The sequence below is a fragment of the Bactrocera dorsalis genome, chromosome 2 (assembly GCF_023373825.1).
Source record: "Bactrocera dorsalis isolate Fly_Bdor chromosome 2, ASM2337382v1, whole genome shotgun sequence".
NCBI lineage: Eukaryota > Metazoa > Arthropoda > Insecta > Diptera > Tephritidae > Bactrocera > Bactrocera dorsalis.
The window spans coordinates 30,604,863-30,624,590 of record NC_064304.1 but is presented as its reverse complement, the minus strand read 5'-3'; the positions used below and the strand labels follow the sequence as shown (position 1 = coordinate 30,624,590).

At 40.4% G+C, this 19,728-nt stretch overlaps 1 protein-coding gene across 1 annotated transcript in view; it reads right to left on the bottom strand.

Annotated features, from left to right (window-relative positions):
- LOC105231878 (protein timeless homolog) overlaps positions 1-19,728 on the bottom strand; it is a 455,353-nt gene that overhangs the window by 423,758 nt on the left and 11,867 nt on the right. Inside the window, exons 3-5 of the mRNA XM_049448228.1 lie at positions 15,558-15,815; positions 13,387-13,706; positions 413-598 (exon numbers count right to left, since the gene is read on the bottom strand). Of these exons, the coding sequence (XP_049304185.1) occupies positions 413-598; positions 13,387-13,706; positions 15,558-15,815 (764 nt within the window). The remainder of the gene's footprint in view (positions 1-412; positions 599-13,386; positions 13,707-15,557; positions 15,816-19,728) is intronic.

Here is a 19,728-nt window from a genome sequence, read left to right as displayed (position 1 = left end):
CACTTAAATGTGCTTTACGACATCGCCAGCGAAAAAATACGAACAGCAAAAATTGCACTATGAAGAGAATTTTTTCGGAGAAGAGCGAAATACGCAAAAAATGTCTGCACTTAATTGCTTCAAAGTAATAGCATTGAAGGACGAACGACTAGAGTCAACAACGACCAATAAACTGATTTCGCTTAAGAAAAGCTCAACGGCAATATATTGTGTATACTATATGTAGACTTGACTACCGTTATCGCAATGAAAACAATACTTATCACTGTCAGACAAAGCGGCGCGCGGCTAAACACAGTCGGGCGCACATCAGTCAAACTTTCAGCGCGGGCAGTCTTCAAAGCTTTGTTTATAACCTCAATTCTTTACGCTAGTCGCATTTTCTGCGCTCTTCTGCGGCCTTCGTACTCACCTCACCAACTCCAGTTGCATGCCGCTCAACCGATTGAATTCCATGAAAAATCGTATGGCCCACAGAAGGTACGAGTCATCGTGATTGTCAGTGCCGGCATTACGTTCCAACACACGCCGCACCTGGCGCACCAGCGTGTTGTAAGCCGAGCGAAGGATCTCAATGCAGAACTCACGCAGGCACAAACTGGAAATATACAAATAATACAAATAAATAATAGCAATAATAATGAACGAATGAAGGGAAGAAAATAAAATAAAATAAAATAAAAGAATCTGAAATAAAAGTGCTGGGAAATGAAATTACAGCAGCGCAAATACAATAGAAATGCAGCATAAAGGTATAACTGTGAATAAGAATGGACTAAATTGAAGGAATAAAATCGCGCTCAAATCAGATTGGAGTTAGGTGTAGGAACGTGCCAGTGAACTCGTTATGCGGAGGGAGGAGGGGACTTCTAGTCAGCTTAGCTTGTTGCTTGATGGTGATTTGTGTTGCAGTTGCCACAACGACGAATCGACGAATATGAATGGAATGTGGAAGTGGAAGTGGAAGTGGGTATAAATAATATAAATAAATGAATGTTTAGCATGAATAACGGATTAAAGGGCAAACAGCATTTACATAGATAAGTATGGATTTACATGTATGTATGTGAGTATTCAGGTTGGGAAGTTGAGGCAAATAAATTGGTTTATATAATATAATTGTTTTATTATTACACACAGATAAGTTGAGTGATGTTCTTACAGCTGCAACAAGCAAGCTTAGAATAAAAAGCTTAAGGCGTTTTTACTAAATTCGGAACTCAACTTTTGCGTAATATTTACTGGAGTATTCCGTCGTCAAAATATCAGACACAACCCCTCTTATTGACTATATAAGAGCCTAAGCAATTTTAGGCTAAATGGATGATCTGAATTTTGAGACCACTTTTCATTAATAAAAGCACTTGAAGTCAGAGCTCTTCGAAACCTGCTCTTCTCGCACAGCCAAATTAATTTAGTACATTAATATTATGCAAGGTGCGTTCCAAAGTACACAGGACTTTTTGAATCTAGCGCCCCCTGCTGGCGCCATCTATATGTCGACTGGTACGTTCGAATCCGCTATCTTTATCGTTTGTCCAGCGAGAACTTCATGACATTTCATCGATTGGATTAAAGTTATTGCATTTTAAGTGTCAGTATGTTTGTGTTATCGTTGCGAAAATGAGCTTCGAACAAAGAGCCAACATTAAATTTTGTTTTAAAATTGGTAAAACTTTTTCCGAAACGTTTCAATTGATGAAACAAGTTTATGGCGATGATTGCCTATCCCGTAGTAGAGTGCACGAGTGGTTTCACCGTTTTCGAAGTGGTCGTGAGGACATAAATGACGATCAACATGTAGGCCAATCAAAATACGTAATCACCGGAAATTCCATCGAAACTGTACGTGAACTCATCAAAATTCAGCCGAAATCATCATTGAAATTCATGGAAATGGAATTGAACTTTTCCAAAACATCGACTTAACGCATTTCGTCCGAACATTTGAGCTTACGAAAGGTGTGTGCACGGTTTGTTCCGCACACATTGACTGACGACCAAAAATTGCTCAGAATCCAACATTCGAAGGACATCTTTAAAGAAGTAAAAAAGGACAAAAACTTCCTTTACAATACTGTGACTGGTGACAAAACGTGGTGTTTCCAATATGATCCCGAAACTAAACGCCAAAGCGCTTAATGGAAGGCATTGGCGAGCCAAAACCCAAAAAATCGCGCTTGGAGAAGCCAAAAGAAAGAATTTGTTCCACCCGGTCAAAACGGATGAAAGTTGGCGTTTTTGATTTTTGATGCGCCGTCTACCATTAACCACTCCTCGCATTCACCTGATATGACACCGTGCGACTTCTTCCTTTAAGAAAAAATGCATTTGCCCATGAAAGGAAAGCGTTATTCAGACGCCATTCAAAAGGCTTGCACCGGCATACTGGCGGCCATACCGGCCAACGAGCTAAAGCACTCGTTTGACATGCTTCTGGACCGTGCAAAAAGCTGTATTAAAGCAGTGGGAGACAATTTGAATAAATTAAATTGAGTTTGCCGAAAAAACGATTTGTTCTGTTTTTTTATTAAAGTCCTGTTTACTTTGGAACGCACCTTGTATGTGGGAAACCAAGTTTTGCTTTTCACGCTGTAGGCTACTTGGTTAACGATAGTCTCGCTTAATGATTGGATATTATACTTGCTTGCGTTCTTTATTTTGTATTTATCAACTGATTGATGCTTTATCAATGTACAAAACCAAATGTAAATGACTGGACAATAACCGGCACAGCCAAATATTCAGTGTGGACAACTACCTGCCGAGTTGCATTCCAGTTTCAACTCGATTTGAATTCGACTAAGAATTAATATACTAAAAACCGAATTTTACAGTTGGATCAATCAATTAACTTCTCAGTAAAAAGGCTGTAATGGTAAGCCCTGAAAACATGCTGTTTCGACGGGTTCTGACCACAGGGAGAGAGACGTTAGGAGAGTGGGTGATTAGTGTCATACGAGAACCGTTTGCATAGGTTTCGCAGGTCAGTGTTTATTCTGGTTAAGTAGGAGTTTAACATGCTACAGTACCCAGAACGAAGTTGTGTTATCACCCTTGATTCACACGGCAACTCGAACTCTTGTTCTGCGATGAGTGGTGTTTGGACTTCAAGTACTCCATTCACTGGGATTTAAGAAGATCCTCTGCACTGGCAGTGTTCGCAAAATTTAAAAAAGTGGCAGGGTATTATGGACAATTCGGACACAAAAATCCGCGAGAGTTTTACCAGAAGGTTTTCTTTTTCTCGATGAGAGCACATTTTGCATCTTTGGAATCAAAGAACTTAAGATTATATGGCGAAAAAATGGTACGCCACTTATAAGCAGGACTTGAGGCATACTAGAGTTCGCTTCGAATAAATATGTATGTCTTAATATCTTGAAAATAAACTTAAAGCAAAGAGAGCGGAAGAATTGGGTCTAGGAAGTGACTACCATTCTGTCTTCAGTGACTGAATTTCCGATGCTTGTTTGTTCATATAAAGCGAAAGTACACGATTTTGATACCAGAAAAAATATAGACGGAAACCGTTACATCCAAAAGACATTTATACAGATAACCACAAATATATTCTTTTCGTCTGTTATGAAAGGAATTGAATAGCCATAAAGAAATAATAGAAGAAAAATAAAAAAATTTATAAAGACATTGTGTCATTCTCCCTACAGAACATTTAAATTTATCTCATAAAATTTTAAAGACAACCATTAAAATCAATAATAATTCTTTTTTATCTCTGAATGAGTGCTTACATTTACAGTGAAAAATGCAGAAAAATACCATAAAGAGAATTCTCTTTAAGCGTACATTTTCCACATTTTCCATACTTTGATTAAATTCTGAATTTTAAATGGCGCACTTATCCTCAGCCAACAAAGATTAATGCTTCAAGGTCAACCAAAGAACACTTATTTTCACCATCTCGCAGCAATATACGATATTTCCAAAGCGATTAAAAATGTATTAAAAAGGAAAATGAAAATATAACATGAAGAGGAAGTGAGAAGAGCAAAAGCTTATTTACGAGTATTTTCAAACACTTCAACTGCACATGTGCCGTTAAAATGCGGCTACGTCGGCGGTAGAAAATGTGATTGAGGGGTAGGACTTTCAAAATTAGTAGTACTTATGAAGCAATAGAAATAGTTAGAAATAATTGTGAACAAATATGGGTCAAATTTAACATAACTTTACTTTAACTTTTTTTGAAATCTAAAAGTGTGATTATTCTTAGCTTTTTGTTTTTCTTAAGTACATACTCTTACTTTGTAGTCCTACCCCTAATATTAAAATCTGCTGATCTTTATGTAGTATAAGTGGGAGCTGCTATGAGCGCGGCGATTTTATTTCTCTTCTTCAAGAGGATAAATATGAAATAAATAATAAAAGTGAGTAAACATACTGACTGTATTTTCCTCTTGTTGCACAATAAAGAGGAAGAGTCAAATAAATACTTATATGTTTTATTTGTTAGTAGAAGTCAATGCCAAAGGCGGCCAACTATGTTGCACAAAATAAACGAAATAAGTTGAAAGTAATCCCTTAAAAAATAGTGGAAACTGCAGCAGAAGGGATAAACAATCATACACTGACTACATATATCAGAGAGTACGAGGTTTGACAATTAAGTACTGAGACTGATTTTATTGCCGCGCTTGTGGTAAACCTGTGACCTTGAATTCCCTTTCTCTTTTTTCGACATCCCTCCCCTCTCCATTGATATATGTACCATCGCTCTAGCTTGTTTAGTTCGCCTGCTGCGTCAAGTTGAGTAGACGTGTGTTTGTAGTGCTCGTCACGAAAATGGAAAAACGAAATCAAGAGCAACGCGTCGTGATAAAATTTTGCGCCAGATTGGGCGAAACAGCTTCGGAAACGTACGCTAAAATTGTAAGAGTGTATGGTGATAGTGCTCTTAGTCGTGCCCAGGTGTTTCCAGGTTGTCTCCGCGCGCCCCCCGCCCGAAAAAAGCTCGCATGAGCAAGTCGAAGGTGAAAACGATGATTATTGCCTTTTTTGATAGCCGTGGAATCGTCCACAAAGAATTCGTTCCACCGGGGAAAACTGTGAATCAAGTCTACTATTGCCAAGTACTCGAAAGATTGCGAAAACGAGTCAACAGGGTGCGCCCAGACATCGCTCGTAACTGGATCCTTCATCACGACAACGCGCCGTGCCACACCGCCCTCAGCGTGTCCCAGTATTTGGCCTCTAAAGGGATCGCCGTGTTGCAATAGCCGCCTTATTCACCCGACATATCACCCTGTGACTTTTTTTTGTTCTTTAAAACAAAATCGGTGGTCAAAGGAACCCATTTTGAGTCGATTACGGACATCCAGGCGGCCGTGACGAGGGTACTCGCGGACATCCCAGTCGAAGCGTTCCAGAAATGTTACGAAGCATGGAAAACGCGCTGGAATCGCTGTATAGCTGCCCAAGGGGACTACTTTGAAGGGGATGGCAGAGTTGTAGAATAATTTTCAAATATACGATATTTATGGAATCAGTCTCATTACTTAATTGTCATACCTCGTATATCTACAGGGTTTATCGATTTTTTAACTATTCTTAAAGAGCTTGTGGAACAAAAACAAGATGTAAAACGGATTTTAACAAGGTGAATACTCGTAGTATGGCTAAAAATTTTTAATGTATAAATATGGTCAAATATTGAGCTAAATTTGGCAGTAGTTATCGATTATCTCAGTACTCAGTATGGAACTATAACTTACCTGTATTCCTGCGCTTTAGTAATTAGGTACAAGAAGGCGGACCCTAATGGGATCCAAGATATTGTAATTCGTTTCACTATCAATAACTTTGACCTCACACGACTCAGGACTGATTTCTCAAAGTCTAGGTTAAGTTGCCCAAAACTTCCCGATGGCAACAGAAACCTTCTCTCTGATTGACAAGGACTTGGTTACACCAAACGAACATTGCAAGTTTATTTTACCCATGCAAAGTTCTTATGGTGAATTACAGCCATGGTACCATCGATTTTAAGACCTTATTATAGGAATCTAGCAACAGCCATTATCGGCTTTCTATAGCAATTACATTCCGTAGAGGGCGGAACGTTGACTTTGGTTTTGCGGCTGATCTACGCAACGAAGCCCAGTGAAATTATATTGGAAAGTTGAAATACCACTTCTTTTTGAGGTCAAATAGTCTTAAATATGCATCAAAAGACCTCTTGTATATAGGTTGCGCTTTGAGCTTGTTACAAATCTACTGAGGCGACTAAGTTTGATACCAAACAATTCACCCGGAACTGGACTAACGATCTGACATACCAAGATTTTTCAACCCCAACCTATCGGAAAGGCATATTAAATCATAAGGTTCCGAAATATTCCAAGAACGTTTTCGTTTAGATAATTTTAACTCATGTTTTTTTGCAGTGGAGCAGTCAATGGGAGAATGTCGAATTTATATGGAATACTATAGGTACTTAAAAAACCGTGAAAACCCTTTTGTTATCATCCTTATGCCACACATCTATACAAGAGTAATACAGACCAACAAAGAGTTTTCGCCACCATCATCTTACAATTTCCCCGAAACTTTGGCCCATCTCTAAAGGAGCTGTCCCTTTCTTCCAGCGGCTTCTACCCTCGCTCAACTCCTTTGCAGGTATGTGAACAGAAAATGTGGCGCCAGAGTTTCATTTGGCGACTAATGATCTAAAAGATCCGGTATGAAACTAAAGCGTGAAAGGATTGTTGAATGTTCAGAGAGTTGCTCATTAGGGAACTCAAATTCTCTAAATCTGATAACAACTCTTACGGACATACATACACCTTTCAGTTACATATGTATATACATGGACAACTTGCAGATTGCAGTATGGAGTAAGTGTCATGGTTGGTTTGAGCCTTAGCTTTAGCATTTATTCGGATGCCACCTACACAAGCCATAAGGAAGAAGACGAAATGGCAACATTTCAACACTTCATCTTGAGGATCAGCCATTGAACCTAACCTAATATAACCTAACAAATTGCAAAGCGAATGGAAATATTATTTATTCCGAGATCATGGATCATGGGCTGATCAGAAAGCCACTGTGATACAGTTTGTATTCCCGTCGATAATTCCCTTCATCGAACGATATGGCTATGTTAAAGAACATTGGCCTTACCAGCATTACTTTCTGTGTCGTTGTTGCTACATACGTCACGGAACCCTAGAGAAAGTCCACTTGGAAACACTATTGAGATAAAAGTGGAACCGGGTCGGAACTTTTTATTACAGACACAAATGTTTCTCCTGGATCGGGTTTGGACTCAACATTCAACACACATAACAAGTATGCAGAGCACAACTCCGCAAGGCTTGTGCACAGACAGAATTCCAGCAAAAATGACCTTAAACTGCAAAAGAGGAAAGTGCTAAACACCTGCACACCAACACACCCATACACATATGGTATGTGCTTATACATGTGAGAGTGCATATAAATGTATAGCCCTAAGTAGAAAACCAACTACAAATTATTTCATTCGATGCTAACGAAAATTGCAATTTCCAATTGTTGTATGCCATGTAATTTGTTGTTGCAGCAAATTCACTCGACGCTTATTATGGCCAGTGGTGCTATATCGCACCACATTGTGTGTGAGTGTGTGTGCGTGAAGCGTGTGCCGGCAGCTTGCAGCTTATTTTACGGCTCCTTTAACCGTAACACGTACGCGCAACTCAGCTACACTGTTAGTTGCACCGTAAGCAATGCTTTTTCGCTTCTCCCTTTGAAACGCGCCGCGGCTCAAGTGAAAATAAAAAATCCGCAGTAAAGCACTCAATTAGAATGGAGTGCGAGAGCAATGGTGAAAGGCTAAAGTGCTTTAGCAGTACATGGCAGATAAAGATATACATATGTACAGTTATAGATGTCCGTATGTATGCGTGTATAACAAATGCAGCATTTGTGGCTGGCAATCGATGCTTAGTTGAGTTTTTCTTTTTTATTAATTTTTTTTATTTTTTTTTTTATTTTTTTCTAGATTTCTCTCGCGGCTTTGTGTTACCACACAGTTATTATCATCATTATTGTTGTTGCCTTGTTGCTTGCTTGCCTTGATTTGCTTGCATAAACGGCTGCGCTCGACAGCTGCATATTGCTCATAACGGTTCAAGGTGGATTCAAAGCAATTGTGGCGAGGAGACCACTTTACAAGATAAACTTATTATTTGCGCTGTTTTATTACGTCTTCTGTATACGTACTTAGGTTGCCACACAACCACACGCACAGTCGCGGTCAGTGTCGAAGTTGGAAATTTTGCTTCTATTTATTTCTATCTTGTCATTTGCAATGGATTGCTCCGTTTGACTCCACTTGACTTTGCGCTCGAAATGTCTGTGCTTATTAGCCGTTTAAGCGCTTCAACTGCAGGCGATGAAGAAGTAGTGCAATTACAATAGCAACAACAATAAAATGATATGAAAAACCATTTAATACAAAATATGCATTTGAAAATTTTCTAAACTGCGGTCTAAAGTTGGCTTAAAGGCCATATTTACGACAACAACAAATTCAAGTTTAAAACCGGAAATTTGCAAAAATAGCTTAAGTCGAGTTAAGGTAAGAAAATTATTAAATGCTTTAGTAGAAATTGGTGTGAGCAGCTAAAAGTATTTTTAAGCTGTCAATCTTTCGTCTAAATCGAAAAAATACTCGAAAAATAGTCAAAATAATTTTAAATGTTCCGACTTAGTTGTTAGCTATAAAATGAGGGATATGGTTCTTGAAAATCGTCGAGCCAGTTTTAGGGAGTTGGCAAGAGAGCTTGACATCTCTTACCAGTCCGTTTGAACGATTTTGGTGGATTACTTGGGTAGGAAACGCGTTTTTGCTCAACTCGTCCCCATAAAGCTGATTTTTTTTTTTTAAAGAGTATCGAAAACAGGCCTCTTTGAACATGCTTGATCGTGCGAATTCCGATCCCACATTCATGGAGAGCATTATAACTGCCATTGAGACATGGGTTTTTGAATTTGATAAGCAATGGAAGGAAAAAACGAAGACGAAACCAAAAAAAAAACAAAGCCAAAGTCAAAGCCGCTCAAAAATCAAGGTGATGCTGACTGTTTTTTTTTTTTTGATGTTCGTGGTTTGGTGCATCATGAATTTGTTTCGGAGAACACGCGGTCAATAACGATTTGTATTTGGCCGTATTGAGGTGTTTGCGCGAGAACATCCGTCAAAAACGGCCGGAATTGTGGAAGAACTGTTCATGGGTTTTACACGATCATAATGCACTATCGCAACGAGCCACGTAAGTGACCGAATTTAAGCCCAAAACCCAATGAAAACCGACGCTCAACAACCGTGTTCACCAGATTCGACACTCCATCTCAGTAAGTAGCGTTGGACCGATTCTTGGCACATCTCACGTATGATAGCTACATTACAATCAAATGCAAGGCAACACATGATCTTATGGTTGCTGTTAACGTTTCAATTTTAAAAATTATAGCCTACATTTTTTTAATACGATTCTCGAGTGATTTTTGTTACAGATAAATTGCCAAAATAAAATAATAAAAAATTCCTCACTTGATTTGTTCCGAAATTTATCTTGTTTTTATGAATGCGTTTAAAGGGTCGGTTTTTTTTTTGTTGTCATTGCTTTTTATGTACCCCATAAGATATGCGCTCAAACGTAGCAAAATAATAAATATAAAACCCTCACCTGCACAACACGTGACATTGATGAACTTTTACGATGTGACTGGTTGACTAACGTGCTGCGAAGCCGGTGCACACGTCGTTGATATGCATCAGCTGAAGTGCCACGAACAATACAATACGTTAGTTGGCCAAAGTGTATGAGCTTTTATTAGCTGACAAAGCGTAAACATTCAGCAATTACTCCTGAGGTTGCGCATACGCCACGGCGCCCCACAACGACACCAACAGCAGCAGCAGTGATGGCGCACTTCGCGTTGTTATTCGCACCGTGTGCAGCGGATGTGGTGTAAATAAATTAAAGGTAATTCCACTTGTTCGCGGCACACACTTGTGCTGGAGTTAAAAATTGAGATTTTACGTTTTTTCTTCAGTAAATAATGTGAATTAATTGCATTTTTTGGAAAGCATTTTTTTTTTAATTTATGATTTGGTTGGTGGTTGGTTGATGGAACAAGGAGCATGACCGCCTGATCGCAGCCATATCCAACAACTCTGTACAATTGGTAAATAAACCTAATTCTTTTCTACCCCGGCTTCTCAATGTCTCTTAATTTAGAGTATTGGTAGCCATGAAATATATCCTTTCGTATTCGGCTGAAGGCTGGGAATGCGCATAGATAATGATCGGCATTCTACAAAGTAACTTTATGGTATACCCTGTGTTATTTGTGTTTCATGATCTGGGCTATTCCTCTAGAGTCAATTGCTACAAACACACCCGAAAATCGTAGTCAGTGGCCTCAACCTTTCGAGCGGGGTTTTCATTAAGAGCGCTACAATAGTTTTTTTTTCATAAAACAAAAGCGGTTTGGGATATCAATGAAATACTTTATTCCTGTAAAAGCACATCGTACGTACGGCATCAGTCATCTTTGCATACCGAAAAAATTGCGATTTGATGCGGTTCATGGGTCGGCGGCGTCATTGGACCGTACTTCTTCTGTGGTGATCAAGCCCGGCACATTACTGTGAATGGGAATCCCTATCGCTCAATAATAACCCAGTATTTTTGGCCTGAATTGGCTGATATGGACTTGGACAATATGTGGTTCCAACAGAACGGTGTCACAAGCCACACACAGTGAATGTCACAATCGATTTATAGAAAACCAAGTTTGTTGAACATGTTATCTCAAGGAATAACCCAGTATCTGGATTTCTGCAAGCGTGCCCGTGATGGTCATGCAAAAGTAATCGAGTTCCTTACCTAATGGCATCAAAAGTAGTTCTTATTTAAAACCCCGTTAAAGTCTCTTCTTTTTCTACCACCTGAAAGCTTCTACAGTAATCATTGTATATTGTTATCATTCCGCTAGCAAGTCGACAAAATACACAGTGACCTGTTAACACTTCTACTAGCGTTCTTATGTCATTCCTTATGAATAATCGCCATGTGCGACTAGTATTCCGTCATGTCGGCCTGCTTATGCAGCAACTTAGGGATTGGCTCCAAATCTAAGCTACACATATATGCAACATGTTTGTCGATTAGAGAACTGCAAGTAGCCAGACGCATATAAAGTCCCTCTTCTTCGGAGTCTAGTTATTGAGTGCTGCCTGCGTTGGCTAGTTCATCTGCTTCACTATTGCCAAGAATATCACTATGCCCTGGAACCGATTTCAGGTTTATGGTGATGTCAGATCTGCCAAGAGATCATGGCATTCTTTCGCTATCTTTGATGAAACTCTAAGAGACTTTAGTGGTATCAAAGTCGCTTGACTATCTTTATATATGGGAAGATTTACTGTTGTGAGCACATGCTTTGCCAGGTAGGTAGGTAGGAGTGCAGCCCTGTTGTCTATCGGGCTCAATTAGCACTTGATGTGCCATTTTGATACACTATTCGTAGAACCTTCTGTATCTGCTATCACGTTTCACCTTCTCTCTCAAACCATTTTGAGGTTTCGATGAAGCTACTTATGTCTGATATGCTTTTAGTAGAAATCCATTCAAGGTTTGGTGCTTGATGGATTCCAAGTGTTTTGTGTCGGATCTGTGCTAGGGCTGGGCATTCACAGAGAAAGTGGAAAATTGTTTCCTTGTTCCCTGCTACTCCGCAGCCTCGGCAGATGTCGTTGTAGGGCATACCCATTTTGGACGCTTGTTCCCCAAATCCCCAGTGCCATATTGTGGTAGCTGTGACTCTGTAGATACTTTTCCTTGACCTATTTAATAAGTCGTTGGTTTTTTTCTGTCATATGTTGGCCATAATTGTTTAGTTATGATGCATTTTGTAATGTTTTTCCATCTGTTATTTGCAACTTGTTGAAATTGTCTATTGATCTCTCTTTTGATCGATCCTAGCGGGCTTGGTATTAGCTCCGCCTCGGATTCGTTAAGGAAAGCTCCTGCCTTTGCCAACTCGTCTGCTTTTTCGTTACCGAAAATGTTCCTGTGACCGGGAACCCAGATCAAGTCTAGTTGGAGCTTGTCTTTTATAGAGCTTAGAGCTTTCTTGCATTTGTGAACTATACCGGAATTTGTCATAGGTGAAGACAAGGGCAGGAGCGCCGCCTGGCTATCCGTATATATAGTTGCTTTATATATTCTCGTGGTTTGCCAATAGAACTTCGCAGGCTTTTTCTATGCACAGTACTTCTGCTTGGAAGATGCTAGCCGAGTTCGGTAGACGTATAGAGATAGATATGCCTAGATCAGCAGAGAACAACCACGTGCCTACTCCGCAGTCCATTTTGGGCCCGTCGGTATAGACTGAGATGGTATTCTCCTCTCCTATTGAACCTCTTCTCCATTCTCGTCTAGATGGTATCCTCACCTGGAAGTGTCTATTGAAATCCAGCTTTGTGAGAAGGTAGTCTGATTTATTAACGGTGACCTTGTTTAGGATTATACTATGTCCGCTTTGCCAAGACAATACAAATTTTTTTAAGTGCTTAGATTTCCGCTGGAAGACACTACAGTGATCTGGTAGTAGGAACACCTTTCTGATATTTAAATTTGGTAAAAGATGATGTCCCACTCGATTATCCAGTTTGGACCCATGCGAAAAGATACTTATTCCTGTGTCCTTAACCACCTCATCACTCACCCACACTTCACTGGAAGGAGTGGAAGAATTTGCTAAAGCTTTTCCAAAAATCACACATATTATATGTATGTATGTATATTGGACGGAGTTTCCTGTGAGTTTGCAACCAAATAATCTAAGCTAGAAAACACGAATAACACAAACTTTGCCAATATCTAATGTTTGCGACCGAACGAGGTCATCTACCTGGGATTAATCTACTTGAATTGCCAAACCGTTAGCAGCTGCCAACTGCCGAAAATAACGGTAGCAACGAAAGGATAAAAACGGAAAATCGAATATGGCAAAGGTAATTGAACGCTTTTCGTTGATTTGATTGAATTTGAAATGAAGCTAATTTACAAAGCAAACGAAAAATGGCCAACACGAAGGCGCAAGTAAATAGATACAAATACACGAACACGCATACACACCCAAATATTTGCCTAGGCAACGAAGAAAAAGTTACACAAATGAAGAATGCTGATAAAAGACACACGCACACATACACGTACACACATATGTATATGAAATGAATGTGGTAATATGTGAGTCCGCACTTAATTGAATTTTTCAACATTTGCGGTACTTTTTCGATATTTCATTTCACCTTTTCGCTGGTATTCTTATGCTAGCTATTGTGTGCATATTTCCACTTACCGCACGGAGAACGCACTGCGTCGCGTTAGTTCGACCTCCTCCTTGACATGGCGAAATGAGCGCTTCTGCTGATTCTTCTCACGATCGAAATCAATCGACATAACACGTTCCAACGGCTGATGGCAAATGATGTCGCGATCCGACACGGATTTCATATTCCGTATTACATACGTGCCGCCGAAACGTGAATGTCGCATCGTCGGCGGTTTGCTCTGCAGCCGTTGTCGTTCGCGGCGGCGCGCTGCCAGCAATTCCTGTTCGTCGCGTTGCTTCTCGGCGATGCTGCGTTGCAACGATGCATCCGCTAGGGATTCGGCTGTCTGTTAAATGGGAAATTAGCGTCAGTTATATTTGCAATATTTAATGCCCGTCGTTAGGTCACGCAGGGCGCGGTAGAAGGGGGCAGCGGTGGTGCGTTCTGAGGTTAGCTGCGTGTTGTGGTAGGTAATGTATGGCATAACTATTTGCAGCGCTGAGGTGAGTGCGGGCTTGCAGGTGTGTGTGTGTGTGTGAGAGAGATTATCTATGGCTGCGGCAAGGAATGTTCATTGCGTTCGCCATACCATGTGGTTGGCAACGCAGAAGCTGCTGGTGGCGAGTTGTTGTTAATGTTGACAGCGTGGAAAATTTCGTGCTGCTCGCTCGTATTTAATTGAATAGTTGAAGAAAGGGTTTAGTAGCGATCACAATACGTTGAGCAGAATGGTCTGACAGACTTTAATGGAGTTCTTAATGGTCGACAAGATTGACCGGATATAAACTTGGCTGAAAACAGTCTATAATGATGAATATAGAGATTTATTTAGCATTTTGTTGTTTTGGTATACTTCAGCAGAGATTGCATTCTTTGAAACCTAAATCCAATTGGCTTATGTTCATTCCAAGGGGTATCGTGTCAATATACCGCTGCAGGATTCTATCTCAGATATATTAGAACCCTCTTTATTTCTTTACTGACCTAGAGACTACCATTCAGGCTTTATCGGCAACTTCATTATTAAGGAGAAGGGAAAAGATGTAGGTCTCGACCAAAACCAGAACTCGCAAATCGTTCTTCAGTCAAATTAATCCTCTTCTTCTTCTTCTTTACCGGCGTTGTTCCCGCTTACGCGGTTAACGAGTTTACAACAGCGCGCCAGTCGTTCTTCCTTTTCGTTGTTTGACGCCAATTGGAGTTTCCAAGTGTAGCTAGGTACTTTTCCACCTGGTCTTTCGAACGGAGTAGGGGTCTCCCTCTTGCTCTGCTTCCCCGGTACAGCATCGAAAACTCTCAGAGCTGGTGTGTTTTCATCCTTTCGGACTACATGACCTAGCCAGCGTAGCCGCTCATCGGTCCATCGACTGCGGTATTCGCCGTAGTCAATTCGCAAAGGACCATAAATCTACTGCTGAACCTTTCTCTCGAAAATACGTAACGTCGACTCATCAAATGTTATCATCGTCCATGTCTCTGCACCATATAGCAGGACCGCGATGATGAGTGACTTGTAGAGTTTGATTTTTGTTCGTCGAGAAAGGACTTTAATTTTCAATATTCTATTCAGTCTGTAGCAGCAACTGTTGGTTAGAGTTATTCTGCGTTGGTTCGAGGTTGACGTTGTTCTTGGTCTTAATGCTGGTTCCAAGATAGATACGAATTTACAACAAGTTTTTGATAAGTTTTTGCAATAGTCCTGTGGAAGAGGCCGCAAAGAAGGCTTAAAAAAATAGGTATGGAACAATTCTCAGAATTATCGCTGAAACAATTTGGCGTGAATCTGCCATTTTCATGGACAGTATTTCAGTTTGGTATGCAAGGATTGGAAAATCGTTGATCTTGACCCTGAAGAAAGACAATTCACCAAGTTCGAAGTTAACTATTTATTCATCACATGACAGCCAAACATTTTGTGCGATGAGATCTTTAAATTTTGGACTGCCACCAAGCAGCCAATGCTACCCATTAATACAACTGCACTTCCTTTTCATTATCAAATTGCAAATTCTTCTTGAAATATACTTTAACTCCGCCAAATTCTCACCAACCACCGTCTAACGTCTTTTAACTCATTCACAGCCTGCATGCCTCCCGGTTCCCAGCATTCACAAATGCGTTCAACTCCACCACCGCTGCCTGCATTCTTCGCCAGCAACTTCATCTTAGTCGCGCATAAGTATGAACAGATACTCACTTGTTCGCGATAGAGCAGACACAAAATCTCTAAACCGTGCAAATGAAACTGATGCTCATCCGGTGATGACACCACAAACAACACCAAATCCATAAGGCCCGACTGATGCAGCGCCCAGATAACTTGGTCATGCAGACTGGCATCGTTATCGGCACGACACTCCGCCTCCGGATTGGCCGGCACTTGAAGCACGTTCCGTATCAGCACAAGGACGCGTTCAATCATCAAGCTCTGCTCCTCGCTGCGTATCGCCCAGTCCTGCAAGTGAAAAGTGCCGGCATTAAAACAACAGTAAACAACAATAATAAAAACAGCAAGCGAGTAATGCTAGCAAATAAAATGCGAAATAAAACAGAAGTGTGGCATTAAAATTTTGCAAGTAATAAATTTTTTGACGAGCAACGCGAAACGCACCGAACATAGGCCTCTCCTCCTCCGTTGGCATGTAAATCTCCCGAATTAAGTAGCTACACGCCTAGAGACATAAAATCAAATAATAAACATTAGACATAGAAATTTATATTAACTGCTTTTTTAGCAGAAACAAACGACGGCAATCGTGTGGGCGTCCGATTGCAAGCGTGGCGTGCCGTTAAGCGGTTGCCGAGCAGAACGAATGGGCCATCATTAGTTAGGCAATCGTTATAAATCTAAAGTTGAAATCAATTTACTTCCGCTGGGGCAAGCGGGAGCGGCAAAGCGGATCAGCGCCGAAATGACAGCGGGTGCGGTATATTAAAATAGCGACGAAAAACGATTCGCTACAACATATGAAACAGCAACCCAGTCCGTTTGCTCACCCCGCCCTCGAATGACTGAACTTTGCAATAAAACGCGATGGTTTTAAAATAAACTCAGAACAACAACAACAGCAAATAACAAGGCATTAAGCAACTGTAAGTAGCAGTTAGCCTTTAAAATAAATAAAGTCGGCTGGAGTTGAGGCGAAGTCCATAAGACATTTCGCAGTCATGGCGATTAAGTTAGTTTAGAAAGTGAAATGTGTTACGAAAGCGCTCAAGCCTACAGTGAAACAGCCTTTGGTCACGCCTATGGCCCTGCTTTCACACTCTCACTAACTACAAAGGCACGCATTTGCCTTGTCCACATGTTGCGATTACTGTTAACTGCACACAGTTGCATAAATTGTATGAAATAAAAATGTGAGGTTAGGGCACTGTGGCACTGGTTCCTACTAAGTAACCCTGTAGGAATTTGTTAAGCAAAGTGTGTAGCTCACAAGCATCACATTTTGAGTTAATAAAAAAAAACAAGAAAAAACGTTAACTTCGGCTGCACCGAAGCTAATATACCCTTCACAGGTGCATTTCTTTTAGTAACTATGTGTTCAGTTTATATGGAAGCTATATGCTATAGTAATCCGATCTGAACAATTTTTTCGGAGATTATATTATTACCTTAAGCAGTAATCCATGTCAAATTTCGTGAAGATACCACGTCAAATGCGAAAGTTTTCCATACAAGCCCTTGATTCCGATCGTTCGGTTTGTATGGCAGCTATATGCTATAGTAAGCCGATCTGAACAATTTCTTCGGAGATTACATTGTTGCCTTAGAAAATAACCTGTGCCAACTTTTGTGAAGATACATTGTCAAATGTGAAAGCTTTCTATACAAGAACTTGATTCCGATCGTTCAGTTTGTATGGCAGCTATATGTTGTAGTGGTCCGATATCGGCAGTTCCGACCAATGAGCTGCTTATTGGAGAGAAAATGACGTTTGCAAAATTTCAAAATGATATCTTAAAAACTGAGGGACTAGTTCGTATATATACAGACGGACGGACGGACATGGCTAAACCGACTCAGCTCAACATACTGATCATTTATATACATACTTTATAAGGACTCCGACGGTTCCTTCTGGGCGTCACAAACTGCTTGACAAACTTAATATGCCCTGTTCAGGGTTAACTTTGCAGATTAGGCCTCACGTGAACTTCTCTTCATTCGACGACAATTTCTCCCCAGCGATCGTTCTTTTGATTACTGAGAACATGAAATAGTTCCTGGGGCAGATCTAGAGAATTTGGTGGATGCGGAATCCCAATTCTTGGATTTTGAATTTCTCACTTTTGACACGGTGCATTGTCTTGGTGAAACAGCACTCTTTTTTTCTACAAATGCGGCCGTTTTTCGGCGATTTCGTCCTTCAATGGTCAAATAACGCTATGTAATAGTTGCTGTTGAGAATTCTTCCTTTTTCAGGGTAGTTATTATTAATTATTCTAGGCGCATCTCAGAATACAAATGTCAGAAGCTTGTCAGCCGACTGTTGCGTATTTCCACGGCTTTGAGCGGATTCATAGTGGCCGGTACACTCGGATGATTGTCGATTGGACTTCGGATTAAAATGTCGGAGCCATGTTTCATTCATTGTCCAATATCGACGCGATAAGACGGATTTATTACGTTTGAACATCTCCAAACAGTGCTCCGAATCATCAACTGGTCGTTAGTTTTGTTCAAAAGTGAGCTCGCGCGACATGCACTTTGCACAGAACTTTATAATACCCAAATATTCGGGAATTATATGACGTGAACGTTCAGTTGATATGTTTAGAGTACCTGCTATCTCAAACAACTTCCCTTTGAGGTTATCCGAAATTATTTTCTGGACTTTTTTGATATTCTCAGCGGTATCAATCTCTTTTGGGGGTCCACAGCGTTCACATTTTTCGATGCTCATTTTAACACGTCTAATATTAGCATACCAATTCATGATGATTGATTTTCCTGGGGCAGTGTCTGGAACCTCGTAATCAAGCCAAGTTTTTGCCTTAACTGTATTTTTTCCCTTAGAAAAGCAATATTTTCTCAAGAACCGAAATTCCGTCTTATCCATTTTCTCACAAAAACTATTTTTGCTTTACTCAAAATGACCATTGACCACATTTAACCTCAAAATGGCTGAAAAATAATTATAAAGCGGTAAAAGTAGTAATTTAAGTATATGTATGATCTAGCAATGTTTGTCAACATTTTCCTACTGGGACATTTTAAAGTGACCGAAACAACGACTTTGTAACGGATATGCCAATGCGATAAGAGAGCACATAAAGGCCGAAAGAAAAACGAAACTACACAATAACATAAACGAACAAAACAAAGCAAGGAAATAAGAAAATGAATGAGCTTGGAGACAGTGCGGAACTGAAAGCGCAGCATGAAGAGTTGAGTGAGGAGAGATAAGCGTATGCAGAGTGGAAAAGTTGAAAATCCCTTTGTATTGCTCCCTGGAGTGATATGACTGTCATGGCAATCGGCAACAAATGAATTTATGGATTGGAGGTCAGTGCGTAAATTGGCAACACTGGCCAAATGGAAATGAGTTAAACGAGAATATTTATGGACATGAGGAAAATCTACGAGAGAGAAAAACAATTTAAATAAGTTATTTAAAAACCGTAATAGATTTAGAGAGAACACAGTGAAATAACGGTACAAAGAGAAAACACATTAAAGTGACCGTAAATTCACATGAATCTTGAGGAAATTCAATTAAAGTGTGCAAAGCGAAATGAAATTTATGCCTTTTGAAATTTCAAGTTTGCGCTGCATTTATTTATGAACTCGCGCGTGTATGTGTGTGTGTGTCTTTGAGCAAGGCAAGTGGTCACTTTGGAAAAATGAGCGCCAAGGTTCTCTCATAATGATTGCTTTTGCAAATACTCACGCCGCATGCCACGCGCAAACATAGAATTAATTTAGCGAATTTTTCTGCACTTTTCTGTATTTTTTTTCAAAAGTGAGAATTATTAATATTTGCATGCCCCAGTAAGTAAGTATTTAACATTTTCCTTTTGCGCAAATTGCCACTTGCCGCACTGAAGGCGAGCGAAGGTAGGCAAAGGCGCAAGAAGCCGCTGCGGGTGTGTGTGTGTGTGGCTTGGACAAAATAAACAGCACTGGTCCGATATGGCCGCGGCAGCGCTTAGCGAAGCAGGAGGAATAGAAGCAGCTGGCTTTTGAAGCGCGCGCAGCGCATGCCGCATGCGGCAAGTAGCGAGTGAGTGGCCACCGCAGAAAGCACACCACTCACGGTGAGTAATTTCAAATGCGCGCGGGTGAAAGTGTGTGTGTGTGCAATAAATGAAAACAGCGGCAGTGCCTCTGGCTTTTGGACGAAATAAAGCGTGGCGCACGAAAA